At 45.6% G+C, this 16,993-nt stretch overlaps 1 protein-coding gene across 1 annotated transcript in view; it reads left to right on the forward strand.

Moving 5' to 3' along the window:
* Positions 1 to 16,993, forward strand: part of LOC142591748 (protein disulfide-isomerase TMX3-like) — a 56,535-nt gene that overhangs the window by 25,958 nt on the left and 13,584 nt on the right. Inside the window, exons 10-11 of the mRNA XM_075703953.1 lie at positions 7,642 to 7,840; positions 11,232 to 11,300. Of these exons, the coding sequence (XP_075560068.1) occupies positions 7,642 to 7,840; positions 11,232 to 11,300 (268 nt within the window). The remainder of the gene's footprint in view (positions 1 to 7,641; positions 7,841 to 11,231; positions 11,301 to 16,993) is intronic.

Consider the following 16,993-nt stretch of genomic DNA (forward strand, 5'->3'; position numbering starts at 1 on the left):
CTCTTGTGGCGTCCCAGGTTGATTCGAGAGTTGCATTTGCTTGCAGCTGCTTGTAATTCGATCATTTGACCATCTGCATCCGCGGAAGTTGCCAGTTATTGTCTCGGTATTCCTTCACGGGAGCAGTGAAATTTTGTTATAAAATCCCAACAAACACACTTCATTATATTGAGGTTTTAAAAATACACATGGTGTTCTATGGACAAGAGGTTATGAAAAGTTAAATACTTCGTTATATTAAGGTTCGTTATATCAAGTTTTAACTGTATTCATATTAGATTCATATTGGAGAATTTCGATGTTCGTACATGCCTAATTCTAATATACATTGCATGTGCAGCAACCTCTGTTATAATTTTTTATAAAATGTGGGTGGAGTGAGAAAGGACCATTAGTTCTAATCAACCGGTGCAGGACCAGTGGTCAATATTAACGTGCATTATTTGCATCCGAATGGTTGTGCCTAGCAACCCATTAATTACTAACATGCTACTTCGCTCTCTTTCTTGGGTTCATTGTCATAGGGAAAGAACACTTTACTGCTTCTGTAGTATGGCACTTTCAATGATCATTGACACAATTCTTGATTCAATGACAGTGACACTATTCAAGGACACTTGATTCTAGCCAGTGAGTGCTGGCTGACTTATTTCGTTGCAGCTTGTAACTAAACTGTCACCTGGCGTGGTTGCTTAGTGGCTAAAGTGTTGCGCTGCTAAGCATGAGGTCGCAGGATGAAATCCCGGCTATGGCGGTCACATTTTGATGGGGGTGGAATACAAAGACACCCGTGTACTTCAATGCATGTTGAAGAACCCCAGGTTGTCAAAATTAAGCTAGTGTCCCCCACTACAGCGTGCCTCATAATAAATCACATCATGGCTTTGGCATGTAAAACCCCATAATTTAATTTTAATTGAAACTGTCACTGCCTAGTAAGCAACTAATTGCTAATCAAAAAGAAAACTGTATCAATAAGCCGTGAACTTAGTGCTCATTGACCGTAGGTACACTACCATTCTCAATTGCAATCAAACCCAGTGCTGCTTGATTCATCAGGTTGCAAGCCACTGGGTGGATTCTCAATCATCATTGCCATTGTCTCCACCATACTCTTTCAACAACTAATTCTTGTGTGAAAAGGGAATGTAGAACAGCAGAAGTTGTATAAATGTTAGGGAACTTCGCAGTAGTGAATGCCGTGTTAAAAGTAGGAGTTTGTGAATGCCGAGCACTAGATTTTGAATGAAATATCGAATCGAATCAAGAAAAAGAAGCTGAATATCGAATCTCAGAAAATTTAACGACAAACTTCTATGCTTCTAAATTTTGGGCAAAAACATAGTGCTGCACATGCTCAGGAGGCTAATCACATTACTTGAAGACCAACTGCAACGAAATTTCATTTGGGCTAAATTGACTATAAATGCCAAGCGTATACTCTCAAAGTAATCTTGTCAAAGCCGCAGGGTAGTAACTGCCTAATTTCGTTATTAGCAGCTATTAAATAACGCCTATGCAGATGACGCATGTATCTGGCGGCAAAGCGGTAGCAATGTGGATATGGCGAATATTGAAGAACCATACGCAACTGTTGATCTCTCAATTGCGCCGTGTTGCATTTAGGCAGCCAGGCACATTACCCGCTCCCTGTTATTCTCCCTGTTGTGCTCATGATTTGAGATGTTGCAAGAATGCTGATGTGTTGCGTGGCCGTTGGGTGCTCGAATACATACTCTGAACATGAGCAGTGGCTGTGCAGTACACAACGCTGAGTAGAGGAAGGCCGAACACATCTTTCCTGTCCCAGCTTTCAGAGCGAAAGCGTGCACAGCAGTGCACCAGGCAAGTGCATCGTGGACCAGCCAACACGCACAAAGCATGTAAGCTGTAGTTGACGAAGCTGCACAAGCTACATTTCAACAACACAGTCACCTGCCGATCAAGATCTGCTTGGCAAACACTTTCTCGGGGTGACTAAGTACTACAGTTCGAGGTGGCTCGAGGTGGCGCGATAATCAAAATGGCGGCAGTGGTAGCTTCGATTAATGCTGTTTCGGACCAGCAGTCATGGCAAAAAGTCTGGAAAGTCATACGGCAAAGGTTTTTTGCATCTGAAATTTCAGACATTCTTATACATTGACTCTATGGGATACATGGCGGCGCCGTGACACTAACAGAAGTAATCGGTGATGCGCACCTGCACATGCCTGTGCACAAAATTCCGCCATGGTTTTTCTATTTTTTTTTCTTTGCGCATGGCGTTGAAGAATTCCTCCTAAGCTCTTCCTCTATGGTGGGGTTAGAGGAATGCTGGTCGAAGGCGCCACCGTGTGATTTAGCATGCTGCTGAGAGCATTATCGGAGTGCAGTAGGTTCGAATTAACCATCACAAATGCTTGTGCGTTCAAATTACCAGGCCTTTTCACCCGTTTGAATACATATAACTTTGTTGGAACTGCAGCAACAGTTCAAATGAACTGAAAGTTTGAATTAAGCATGTTCGAATTAACAAAATTTGACTATATGCTGCAATGACGCACGAAAACCAAAGGTAACTCTTATAGTTAAGCTGTATTCAAGGGCGATATTCTCGAGCAATCATTTCCGGTAGTGCATCATCTTCAAGATATTTCATGCGTCTCTACATCGGATGTGTCGAAGTAGATAGACAATATCCTTTCTGACACAGTGCCAGAAATGAGCAGGAACCACATGCTGCATTTGTCACGAAGGAGAATGCGATGCGGCAACAAGCCATGCAGGAATCCAATGCCGCCATATTGAAATGGGCGAAGCTTTATCATGGCCGCAGTCTGGCCTGTCTGGCTGTGAGTTTATGCACCTTTAGCACCAACCCCTCCTAGCCCCTCTAGCCCGGCCGTGCCAAGCCTCAGCTACTTATCATCCTTTACTACAGATGGCAGTAGTTGTCTGATCGATCTGATTGGTCACTGAGTTCGGTGCTTCCAGCATGCCATGCTGAAGTCTGATACGTCGTGCAGGAGACGCTAAGATGGCTAAAATTTTGCCCTGTGTTTTAAACTTTACCCGGAGCAGCGTGGTGATCAGTTCTTGCCGTGGCGCTGGCGAATAAATGCACAGCGAGCGAGCGCTTCATTGTTTGTTGAAATGAACCTGAACAGCTTGCTGCTGGTCAGCCATGCTAGCATGCGATGGACCCTGTTACATCTGCTCTGGCGTGCAATAGAACATGTTCTATTTCAGCGCCAGCCACACTGGACTAGAGCGTCCAATTTTCGTCAATGTAGCATAACTGCGCCATGCGTGGATTGCGTCTGCGTTAAGCTGGACTATACCGTACCTTTAACTTGGCCACCAAAATGCACTTTTCTTCGAGGGGAAGCAGAATGCATCGAGGCCCTGCTGTTGATTGTAAACAATCAGATAGAGAAAACCGGCTGGACTTGGAGAATACTCCACATTAAAAAACATCACGGGCGTGCGACAGCGCTGTCACAGCACACGAAACAGCTAACACAGTATAGTAACTCTGTGGCTAGCATACGGAACAAGCAAGGAAAGCTGACAGCAAAGGCACCAGTTCTCCACGTTCTTCACTGTACGTCACTTCTGCCTGGCGATAATGGTGGCGTATTTTTAAGTTTGAGTTTGAAAAACATCTATTTTTACGAGTTCTTTGTGATGCATTGACCTGTATCTCAAACGTAATATTTTGCACAGAGGTTATTGCATGTATAAATTGTCTGAAACTGGGCTTTCTACATGGTCAAAAATTTCGGTGCAGTTGGCCTTTAAAAAGAACCCTGCTAGCTATGAGAAATTTAAGTATATATGAATCTAGATGCATAGTATGCTGTACTCTTATTAAAGAGAACACCAAATTAGTAGGCCTTGTTGGGCCTTGGGGTAGCATTTAGGCAAGGAATCCTTCAGGCACAGGGGGGAGTATGTCTGGGAGTATGAGTGAAAGGTAAGGGGTTTATTTTACATAATTTACATATTGAGACAAGTAGTCAGATTCTAGTTGGAACACACATCTGCAGACATCAGGACACGTCACCATACACCAAAGGTGTCTGCTTTTTAAAGCAGTTCTTCTTCCCTAGTTCCCCACACAAGGGAATTCGATGACCTTGTTGTGGCCAATCAGAGGGGTTGTACTGTCCACAGAACACGGCCTCTTATATCCAGACTTCGAAGCAAGGACAAGGAAATCTGGAAACGGGTGTTCATGCTCCTTCTACGAAAGTTGTTGACCTGGTTTCCTGCTCTCCGTGACAGTCATTTTGTCAGGGTCAGGAGACTGGTCTTCACTCTTGTTACCACTTCCATGGGGAACGGCGGATGTTTTTGCTTCTAAGTGAGCTTCTTTATTTGTGCGTCAGTCTGTCAGGCCCCATTGGCAGGTCACTGATGAAGCCTCGGGGGAAGCACCCAAAGAATGCGCACTGCCAATTTGGGGCGCTTGTTTGCCTGTTGGAGTCTGTGTCGGGCACTGTCGCCATCTGGGCGGCGCTGATGAAAGGGGCTGCCTAGGGGGAAATGTCCAAGGAATGCTCATTGCCGATTGGAGGCGTAACAGCCTGCACTGATAACAACTCAGTTTGTATAAGACGATCTGGAAAATATCTTTTATCGATGGAATATCTGTCAAATAGAATTGAGTGCTTTTTCCCTCCGAAGCTGAAGAAATAGCGAAGTTGTCCTAAATACCAAAGGGGTTTTCAGTTCTATAGTGGACCATACTGTGCTTAATTGCAATTTGCTGTTCCTAAGAAAGATTGCTTTCTAGTTTTCCTCCAGGAAATGGGAAGTTTTTCTTTCTATATTTATGACAGGTGCTTTCTTTTGGTTATCATCAGCTTGTTGTAAGACCAATCTGTGCGACAGAAAAAAATTGGGAATGCATATCCCGTCATTCGGCACCGCTCCGCACGGTCATTGGCGCCACACGGGTCGACCGCGGTAGGCGCCGACAATAAAGAGTTCTTAAATCGGGGAGGCCCACGGCAATTTCATGTGACATTGCATCGTGCGGTGGTCGCAATGCTTTTGCATTCATCCACATAGGGATAACTAAGTGCCCTTTCAAGTTTAGAGTGCACCTCTTAGTAGGTGTCCGTTACTGCGGCGAGCGTCGGCGTGCCTCGGCATTGTAGCTCGACGTAACCGAGCTAACGAGCACAGCGAGTGATGAAAGCGAATGCGGAACGCCGTGGGGGATGCAAGATGCGAGGAGGAAAACGGAGAGTAGGGTACAGCGGAACCATGAGGCGAAATGGGGAGGAGGGTATAGTGAAAGCGTGAGAAGAAAAGCGGAGTGTGGCGACAATGGCTATGAGATGGCACCAGAGTAACGGCCACCGTCTGGGAGGTCTGTCAGCGGCTACTGCTGTGAATTGCGCGCACGTCACCCACGCATCACCCACACACTAGCTCTTGCAATCTCCAGATTAGCGAGGCAGTCGCACCGCACTTCGCTCCATTTGCAACTTGCCACATGAGACAGACTGTCCGCACCAGCCATTATATAGCGAAATGAAAACACATCTTAGAGCTATGCTCAAATTTCGCATTAGGGAGCGTAATTGCGGTGAATTTTGCGTTTGCTTCTATCTACCGTTTGTGTAAATGCATCTGCAGCTGGGGGTCAGCACGCTGCCACATATTTTCGGGCCCACCATGTAAATCCAAAGCTAGTCTTGTGACAGGTCGCTTCAAGCTACAGAAAGAAACTGTTGTGCGCCTGCGAACGGCGGTCAGAACGGGGGGCCACCGTACGGTATTTCACAAAGATTGCCGCCATGAACATGCAACGGTCATCCTGTGCACTTGCTTTTGTCGGCTTTCTCAGGGTCGTGCGACCACTGTGAATAGATCTGCGTTGATTCAGTGACCGTAACTTTAGTCGCCAACATCCGAGAACGAATCTCCAATTAGGCCTAATGTGCTAGACAGTGTGGCCAATAGTGTGGCCAGGACAAAAATTCTCCACCAGCCATTGTGATAATGGGCCGCAAACTGTTGGGGAAAGCTTGTCACTAATATGTTCCTATGGGTGCCTTATCACTGATCGGTCACGAAATCATGCGTATGGGTTAGAGTGACGGCCGTTGAAGGGCCATTTGGGTTTGTGGTCGACCAGCTGGCAACTGCCATGAGCACATGTGCCAAGTTCGTCTTTGTGGTCGCATGTGAGTAGAGAGCTCTCACTGTGTGAACCTGCATGCATGAACACTGAACTCGCGTATTTGATGCGATCAGCGTGCCTTCCAGTGGCTAATCAGACCAATATTCGAACATGCTTTCGTGCTTTCCATACGCACTGCTGTTGTTCCCTCTGTTCACATCGCGTTAATCATTTTGAACGCTATCGTCAACCTGGGTGAAACTTGTACTAATAGAGATCGCATGCCGTGAGAATGATGCGCACATCAAGGCACCGACCGTGGCCGGGTGATTCACCGAAGGTATCAATACTGTATTTGAAAAATCAAATATTCGAAATATAGAATGTTACATATTTGATTCATGAATTCGAATTCGAATAAAGATCGAGTGTTCGAGTATTTGCACAACCCTAGTTAAAAGCAATATCAAGTAGGTCAAGGGTGCACAGCTGTTTGGTATTGGCCAAGAAAAAAGTATAGCCAAGAATTTGATTCATACATATTGAAGCAATGTTCTTGTCCATAATTATTTATATAAGGTATTCCAGATTTGTTGTACTGTATTTTTTTTATAAAGCTTCATTTACACTGACTGCTTTTTACATTTTTCAAAATGCATAGTGAAGGGCAACTTCCTACTTTGGGTATCCTTAGTGCCAGCTGCATAATATTGGGCCACCTTTACTATTTAAAGATGTTACCAGGTAGTAAATTGGGTTTTTCATTTTTGTCACTTGGTGAGTTTGTTATGCTCTGAGCTGTTCACATGTGATGGCACTCATGTCACGCATGCTGCTACATCGAGGAAATCAGGCTTGTAGGGGAGAGTTAGTACGCAACAGTTCACATGTGATGGTGCTGATGTGAGTGCTCATGGTACATCATTCCACTCGTGTCTAGTTTGCAGACATTTATTTATAGGTGGCTGTAATACAGTGGCGATGCCTCTGCATAAATGCTGGAAATTGTTGAGGCCCAATGAATCCGATGCAGATTCTTCACACCTGTCTACCGATATCGAGAAAGTTAGAGCATTCTGTGCTGCTGCAAGAGAATTGAGGAGAAATGTATTGAAAGCGTCGCCTAGAACTTGCAGTGGCAGCACATGCTGATTGTGCTTAAAATTCGAGTGACAATCAGCTTCACTTAGGCATTTATAGTCCTTGCGGGATCAGAGTTCAGCATGTGTTTACTTCACTGACGTGTTTTCGAGCTTTCCATGGAGAAGCAAGTGTCAGATTTTTTGCTGCATTTCGGGTCACATTGAGTCTTCTTGTGATGTGCATGTGCTTACTCAGTACTGTAGCTAATGCAGTAAAACTTCACTTTAACGAAAGTTGTCGGGGAAGACAGAATTACTTTGTTATATCCATTACTTTGTTATGTCCATTATTGCATGTACTGTACTATGAATCTCTATGGGGATTTCAAAGGGAATTTCTCATACTTAGTTATTCATCTTTCGCTGTGTATGGTGGCTTCACAGGCACTTCGTATTTGGCTGGGTTGGGACGCCTGAGATTGCCAATTCTGTGGCCATGATGCACTTGCCAGTCCCTAGTCTCCTGGTGATTCAGCCTGAGACATACCAGTACTACTTGCCCGAGGGCCACTCACGCGAGCAGCCCCCGTCACCACAGGCAGTGCTGGAGCTGCTGAATACCATTATGGATGGCTCTGCTGTGGTACGTCTGCCTTGCATGTGCCCCATGGCTTTTCCATTTTGTGGCTCTCCACTGACCAGAAATTCAAAAGCCTGCACTTATTTATAGTACCTTTACAAAACCTTTTGAATACTTAGTACTGTATTTACTCATTTGTAACACGCACCCATTTTCCATGACCAAAAAAAAAAAAAAAAATGAAAACCTCAATTGTAATGCACACCCGTGCACATTACCGTGCACCTCGTGCTTTCATATAGAAATACTATCTTCTGTCATTTAGAAAAAGCAGATTTATTCCCAATACACTAAAGTTGCGATGAATAACACAAATGGAAGCGGCGTATGTTGCCGCCAAGATTTTTCACTACGCCGGTACGAGTCGCGTGGGGCAATAGATATCACTCGTCATCGCTATCAGACAACCCCTTATCGCTATCAACAGACCAAATATTTCATCCCCGGCGCCGTCCATGGCATTCGAAATCCCGCACTTTCTAAAGGCCTTGTTGACCATGGCAGACGGGTTCATGCACCATGTATGTTTCACCCATCCAGCAAAGTCCTGCAGCGAGGGACACTTCATTTTATTGGCGGATGTCAATTCGTGGCAGCTACTGACAAGCCATTTGGTGTAGAGCACCCGAAATCTATCTTTCACTGGCTTGTTCAGACAAATATAGAGCGGCTGGAGCTGCAATGTCATGCCACCCGGTATCACGACAAAGTCGGTGTTGCATGCAGCCAGCTTGTCCTTGATGCACTGGTCAAGGTGGCACCTGAACGCGTTGAGCACAAGCTTCCCACGCAGACCCAAACTGCCGCAAGGTCTCTTCTGCCAAACATTATCAATCCAGTCAGCAGCCAAGTCTGTGGTCATCCAACCTTTTTCATTTGTGCGCACAATCGCACCACTTGGAAACACAATTCCTTTCGGGAGCGTCTTCCGTCTGAAGATAAGATATGGGGGCAGCTTGTGCCCATCCGCAGTGCAACAAAGCATTGCGGTGACTCTAGTTTTTTCGTGGCCGAAAGACAAAATGCGCACTTGCTTCGCCCCCTTCTTTTCAACGGTTGTGGTGGCAGGCATGTCAAAGTAGAGCGGTGTCTGATCGGCATTTCCAATCTGTCCAAAGTGGTAGCCGTTTCTAAGGCGCAACTTCGAAATGTACCGCTGAAAACTGTGCAATTTCTCTTCATACTCTTTGGGCAATTTTTGGCATATCTCTGCCTGCCTTCAAAGAGAAAGGCCTTGTCTTTCCATAAAATTTGATAGCCAGCACCTGTTCACTTTGAAGTCACTCCACATTCGCCCTTTCTGTAGGGCTAATTGCATCGTCCGTACTTTGAGCAGATCGGTCGTCACAGGCAGCTGTGCCGCTCGCTGCTCTTGCACGTATTCCGCGAGCAGCTCTTCTATTTCGGCAAAGTGGCCCTGCTTCGGTCCACTGAAACCCTTCCTTGTTGCTTTGCTGGTGAAAATATTCTCCTTCTGTTTGCACCAGACCCACAAGCAAGTTTCGGGAACTCCAAATGCCCGTGATGGCGGCCCGATTTCCGTCCGTCTCCGCGCACATGATAGCTTTCTTTTTAAATGCGGCATCACGGTAGACTCTGCGTGTCTTCGCATTCGGCGCTTCCGTGCTGATTGAATAAATGCAGAAAACGGGAAGACAGGCGGTAGACTAGGTTACACCAGTGCCTGGTTACACGTACAACGTGGAGGTATGCACATGGAGGAAGCTACGGCAGCTAGGCTAGAAGCGCGTACGAGGCGGCCATTTTTCGAATGCCGATGGCGATATGGTAACGCGGATTTAGGGCCATACTCGATTCCAACGCGCACGCAATTTTCGGATCCGTTTTATCGGAAAAAGGTACCCATTAGATTCGAGTAAATACGGTACTTAATCTTTTTTCAAGGAAATTGGTAAACTTGCTTGAACCTAAATATTCGTACATGGAGGATATGAAATAGGTAATGAGTGAACTGCAATATTTCTCCAGGCTTCTTTGTCAAAACCATGCCTGGCAGCATTTTGTGTAGGTGTGTGCCTAGTATAGCAAACTTCCGTTAATTCAACTCCAGTTAATTTGATGTTTCAGTTGATTCAGTCATGAGCAATGGGTACCAGCGCCTATAATGGGCCGAAACTTTCATTATTTCAAACCTGAAGTTGGCCCTCACTGGTTGATAGCACTTGACTGGTCAGCATGGATGTGCCTGACCGTTATTGTGACCCCCCCCCCTCCCCCTCCCACAATCTTCTGTTTTCTTGGCGCTAGGAAACAGTAGATTCATCGAAGACATGCCATCTCCCACTTAAGATGTCGATTTTCAGCCTCCCTTTGGCAGAGTTTGAAGTGCAAACAGCAGCTGCTAATGAATGATTACGTATTTATCCTATTCTAACATGCACCTTCTTTCTAAGGAGGTGGGTCCAAAAATTGCCTGCATGGTATTAATTGGATGCGAAAGCAATTTGCTGTGTTGGCAACAGCATACTGTTGTAGTGTTGTAGTCAACGTCATCACCATTGTCGCAAAATGACACACCACTTTCATTATGAGAGCTCATTCAAAATGGAGCTATTTTATGTCGTAAGCTAACAGCAACAAAGGCGCGTCACATATTTTTGTCATGTCAATGTGTCCCTCGTTATGTAAAATACACTCGAATCCAGCAACATTGATGCCTTCAGGTAGAATGTGTGGGTTTATTGACCGGTTGCCTTCACCCAAAAGATCACGTTCTCGTGACGCCTGCTGCAGAAAGGGTGTTCCACATCCGCCGCCAAGGTCTGTGAGTGGGGGCACTGGCTAACACTCCCAGGATTCTACTAGGAAACATAAATACCCAAGAAAGTTGATGGAGAAACGGCGCCGCAGTAGCTCAACTGGTAGAGCATCGCACGCGAAATGCGAAGGTTGTGGGTTTGGTCCCCACCTGCGGCAAGTTGTTTTTTCATCCACTTTCATTTCCATTAGTTTATTGTTTCTTTATTTCATTTATTAAGCACGAGTAATTTCCCCTATGTTGTCCTTGGTGTCAGTGTTTGTTGGCTTCTTATGATATGACTAAGTAACATTGCAGCAGTGCTTTCAAGTCCAGTATAATATTAAAATTGGCAAGGCACCATAATGTGAATTTTCTTTTAATCCTGGCTACCAACACAGTGCAGATGAAAAAGGATGTCAATTGCTACGTGAATTTTATGTCATCATTTAGCGAAACCACTGGAGGCTTCTTGGCTGACAGAAATCTGGGGTGATTGCCTGTGATGCATACAAAAATAGCAGTGGTGACATGGCTAGCACTGCAAAATAATCGTCACACACAAATGTTTTGACACCCATAAACAGTAGAGCTTAATTTTTTTTGTCTCTCTCTCTTTCCGTTTTGTTTTGACAGCCATATGGTGGAGACAGCTTTCCTTATAGGCTGTACCGTGCATACTTTGAAGCCAAGACTGCATTAGCGGTGAGTATGTGCTGAGTATTATGTTGTATTCTCATGTAGTATATCATATACTTACACTGCATTGTGAGCAGCACTATAAAATACCCAAGTACACAAATTACATCTGAGCATAACATACAAAGTGTATTGGTGATTAGTGTTTGTCATAACAAATGATTGCCAGCTTGTGGCACTGCCTTGTATATAGCTTAAGCATTCTACTTTAATTCTTTTTTCTTATTTCTTGCAATGTATAGTTGGTCCCCGATATATCGAACTCGGACATATAGATTATTGTCTATATGAACAGTTATGAAATCCCCTTGAAAATCCCATGCAAAAGTATAGCGATGTACTATGCGTACACCGAACTCCCATTCACTGCCACATTCTATATACCGTAGAACCCACTTATAACAGTATTCAATTGCCACGAAAGTTCCATTGTTATAGCCAATAGTAATTGTTGTAACCGGGTTACATAAAAAAAAAGGAGAATGGGGGATGACAGAGCTGTTCTGAGAAAACTATAATGGCGAGGGGGCCAGTGCCCCTCCCCAACACCTTCCTCTATCCGCCTGCTGATTGTGCTGACTCATTTAACTATTTAACTCTGCTTCCTCTGCCTTCTGATGGCGTGTAACAAGTCACCGCCACAACTGCTATAACAACTGCAAAGAGGGGTCAGGTGCAGCAAGGGATAAGTGAGTTCCGCTGAGGCATCGCTTTGGTGGCCCCACAAGGGGCCTTTTAAAAAATGCGAGAAGGTTGCTGCAGCAGCCTCTTAGCTTGAGAAATCCAGATGAAACGCTGGGGTGAGGTCGCCACAAGCATCTTGCCACAAACTTCTCACTAGCTTGCACGAGGAAACCCCATGTCCGTCCGCCTTGCTTGCTTTGTATGAAGCTTGCTGACATCCTTCTCCAAGTCATCCAGGTGCTCCTCTTAGTGCAACTGAAGATCTTTCACAAAAATGAAGCCCTGAAGGTACTGAACCATATGCAGGGCCTCCTGTGAGGACAACGTTGAGGCAACCTGCTCTGCCGCGTCATTGCTGCTGTGGTTGCTATCCACTGCAAGCATGTTCGTGACGATCGCCTCATCGGTTAGAAGTTCGGATGTTTCTAATGCATTGTTTGCATGTAGAAACTCGTTGAGTCCTGAAGCATTCTCGTCGACTGCAGACCAAAGTTCAGGCATGACTTCACCGGTGGGAGCTTCTCAGGCTTCGTATAAGTCACTGCTGCCCTGGAAAAAGTAGGCTTTTCTAAAACAGTTCGGCACCATAGAAGCGCTTACTTTGGGCCACGCATCAAAGACACTGCACGGCCGTCAATAGTTTGATCTTCAAGTCTGCTTGCTCTGTACTTGTCCATGGGGCCACGTCAATCAAAAAGACTTAACTTGTTCAGTGCACGGTGGTAATACATGATCTTAAAATTGGTGATCACGCAAGCGTCCATGGTCTACAAGCCTGCTGCCATGTTCGGTGACAGGAAAAAAACTTCCACGTTTGAGAGTGTAGACATGGAGTGGTGGGCACCACAATTATCTAGGATGAGCACCATCTTCCTCTTAGATTGCTCAATACGTTGATTAAACTCCAAGAGCCACTCATGAAAAAGTTCTCGCATCATCCATGCCTTGCGGTTGTGACGGTAGCGTACCAGTATACTGGTAGCTCTGCAGAAGGAGCTGGGATTTTTTTATTTCCCAATGACAAATGCAGAGCACTTGTTGCTCCCGTCCATGTCTGGCGCACAAAAACGCAGTGAGGTGCAGCTTGCTGTTTTTGCCGCCTTTACGCATGTCTACTTTCATTCTTACAAAAGTTTACACCCTTTGGGGCTTATCTTGTCCCTCAATAATAATCGTAATCTGGCTTGCTTGTGTTTCCTTTCTTGAAGATTGAGCACTCACTTTTTTCCTGTCAAAAATGCTGTGTCACGCTGATAATGCGCAAGCTGTTACTGACTTGAAAGTACTGGGCTCACAGCATTAAAGAAAGGAAATGTGGGCAAGACAGACCCAAAGGGTGTAAACTTTTTTAAGAGTTGAGTGCATGCATCTTGGGCAGCAATATCTGGAAGAATAGTCCTGTTTTGTTGCCATTAGATGTGTCGGTGTCAATGTAGTTATTAAGAATGTGGGGCAGTGTTTCCTCCACCCACTTATGCTTCATCTCCACATCAAACGAAGTGGTGACGGCTTTGTAAATAACGCTGTGCCTCTCTTTGAAGCACTGTACCCAGCCGCCACCTGGCTTGAAGTCCACATTGTTGATGAGTGACCAGAATTACCCTGGCGATAGGCAAGTTCATGGTACGAGCGCCGAAAAACCACTCGTAGGGGGCCTATTCCACCTCCTTATAGGCACCTTGTCGAATGTGTTTGCGCCCGTTGTCTACTGAGCAGTTTTCTTTGTCTAACTTCTCTGCCGAACGAATCATTGTTAGCACTGTCAGTTGCGATAGTCCGTATGTCTTCATCAAGTCACACGCTTCTTTATTGTCTATGTAGTCCTTCACGATACTGCACATAGTTTCCAAATCTATAGCAGTGCACTTTCTTTTCACTGGCAAAGTCCTGCACTGCCAGTGATCAGCGGGGCGAATCAGCCATCTTCCGTTTCGGCGGTGAATGAAACAAGGCGGAGAAACCGCGTGGCTAGGAACGACTTTGATGCAACCAACAAACACGTAAAAAAAACATAAAATTATCAGTGTATCAAACTATCTTACAATCCCCTTCGAGTTTGACACAGTAGACTTCGTTTGTTTTGAATCCGGTTAATTCGATAGTTCAGTTAATTCGATCCTGACCGAGGGTCCTGACCGGCACCCATATGGGCTGAAACTTCCGTTATTTCGATTTCAAAATTGACCTTCGCCAAATAATTCGAGCTTAACTGGTCAGCATCACCGCAATACAGATGTATTATGCCGTGGAGCATATTTAATTTATTGTGGGGGAACATGCCAAGAATGGAAAAGGGCCACCGTCACGAGACAAAGTATGCATTTCTTAATTATACTGGAGTGCACGCACCGTCTCTGGTCACAGTACGAGCACCTAAACGCCTAATAAGCATACTGGCAGCCATTCAGAGCTGTTTCAAGCCCTCGTTTATCCCGCTGTGTGTGTCTAGTATATGAGACCGTTAAACGGACCTAGTACGCATTTATTAATTATACAAGTGCATACACACCGTGCACAGTGAAGCAGAGAAAACCCATCTTGCGTTTTGAGAAAGCTCGCGAAAAGGAAGTTCGTAAGATGAAAAAGCTCCGAATGTCGAGAGGATGTTTAAACCCAACAAAAGAGCGGCCATCTATATAAAAAGTGGAAGGCCTGCCAGGAAACTTTTTAGGCATCTCAGTACTCTTACTGTGACTGGAGATGGCGCATGTGCGTGTGTAAATTAAGGAACATGTTGCTATGTCCAATATCAGTAGCACCTTTCTCCTCATAGTATGCTTCACCGCATAACAAATATGTATTGTGGCGAAGCTAGCTTTAATAGCAAATACTGCTAAGTGCAACCGTATGTTTTCTGTCTTTTGTTTAATTCGATCCGTGGAATAATTTGACCAGCTTTGTCGGTTCCGTCAGGATAGAATTAATGAAATACAAGTGTATGTCCGGGATAGACTGTATATGTCTATTCACAAATTATGTATTCACAGAATATGTTAATCACTTGTGGCATTTACTCAAATTCAGCCTTTTGTAAGTGCCATGACTGCTTTGACACCCATTGCTTACTGTTCTGATTTCACTCTCTCATAACTCAGCTTTTTTTGGAAAGCAGGAGCAGCGAGTCTGGTGATACTCTGTCTTAAAGGGTCCCTCACCAGGTCTGGCTATTTTGAGTTGACAAGTGCCATGCATACAATGCACGCTAATGATTGTGTCTGCTAAGTATTACATCACTACGCGCTATGGAAAGAGCTGAAATTTCAAACCCAATGCCGTTTACCCTTCTCCTGGGCACCACGCTCCACGCCGGATATATAGGTTTGATGCATATGTGCAAGTGCGACTGTGTACATGTGTCTGTGCTGTGATGTCGCTCATAATGACATATGACTTTGAAAATTATTCAAGGCAACATCTGTTTTTGTGTAACCTGATGCTTCAGTAGACGAATTAAAGTTAAGAGAAATAATAAAACACAGAAACTATATGTCTGCGTGTTCTTGTTTTACTTTGCACCGAAGCAAGAGAGATGTACAGTAAAAGCTCATTATAACGAAATGGGATATGACGAAGCAATCGGGATTTCCCGTGAAATTCCAATAGATGCCCATGTATTGAAAACGTCATTTTAACGAAGCTAAAATTTTCTCACAGTGGGTATAACGAACCTTTGTTTAGAGCGCAGCTCTTTGGCACCCGTTCCTGCGTTTCGCGGTGCCGTTGTGCTTCGCCATAACCACCTACGTAGCCGGGGCCAGTGTGCTGATCTAGCTGCGCACGCTCCTGGCACCATCTCTCACGCACGGCGCGAGCCTTGCTCCCTGTGCTCCACCTCCAATGACATCCATGTGCGGCGGCAGTCAGAGCACCAGCTCAGTGGCAGCTGATCTCGATGATGTGCTGCTGCCCAAGCTGAAATGCATAGCCGCCACCGTTCGCCACTGCGTGTACCCCTTCCCCCCTCCTCTCCTCCGGGGTGGCGACCGCACAAGAACTCTCAGTGTTCTCCGGTTGTCGAAGCGCCGGCTCGGTATCAGCACGGTGCGCGCTTCCCAAGCCGAAACGCAAAGCCACCTTCAGTTGACTTGCTAGCAGCGTCAGCTGTGTCAGTCAGTCGCTGCCATCTGTTCGCCGTGCACGCTGTCGACGATTTTGAGCACCAAAAAAGCTGTCACCAGTGCTGTTGCGCGTGGCTTAAAAGGCAACAGAAAGAAGCTGCGAGCCTCCGCTTTCGAAGCTGTAGAGGAGGCGGTCTTCAAGTGGTTTTTGGATGCAAGAGCAAGGGGCACTCCTGTGAGTGAGGCCCTGTTGCGGCGCAAAGCGAGGTACTTCACATGAATCATGGGGCACGATGATTTTGTGGTGAGTGTCGGCTGGCTGCAGCGTTTCTAGGAGCGCCACGACATCGTCGGCAGGGCTGTCAGCAGTGAAGCACAGTCTGTTGACTGCAAAGCTGCAGTGGCGTGGGTGGAGACAAACGTTGGACAGCTGCTAGAAAAATACAGTACCAAGGATTTGTTCAGCACGGATGAGACAGCCCTGTTCTATCAGATACTGCCGCAAAGAACCTTGGCCCTCAAAGGTGAATGCTGCCAGGGCGGTAAGCAGAGCAAGGTCCGTGTAACCGTGTTGCTTTGTGCCAACATGGATGGGTCGGAAAAGGTGCCAGCCCTCGTGGTTGGCAAAAGTGCGTCATCACGATGCTTCAAGGGCAAACGAAAGCTCCAAGTGAGTTATGTGACCAACTGTAAGGCTTGGATGACGAGATAAATTTTCGCACAATGCCTGTGGGAGTGGTACGAGCGGTTGGGCAAGCTGAACCGGAAGATATGTCTCATACTGGACAACTGCATGGCCCACCACACTGCCGCTGTGCTGAAAAACATAGAGCTATGCTTCTTGCTGCCAAACTGCACTGCAGTTGTGCAACACCTCGACCAAGGAGTTATCATAAACTTTAAATCAGGCTACCCCAAGCGTGTGATAGACCGCATTCTTCTCAATATGAGCCACAA

This window comes from Dermacentor variabilis, chromosome 1 (genome assembly GCF_050947875.1).
Source record: "Dermacentor variabilis isolate Ectoservices chromosome 1, ASM5094787v1, whole genome shotgun sequence".
NCBI lineage: Eukaryota > Metazoa > Arthropoda > Arachnida > Ixodida > Ixodidae > Dermacentor > Dermacentor variabilis.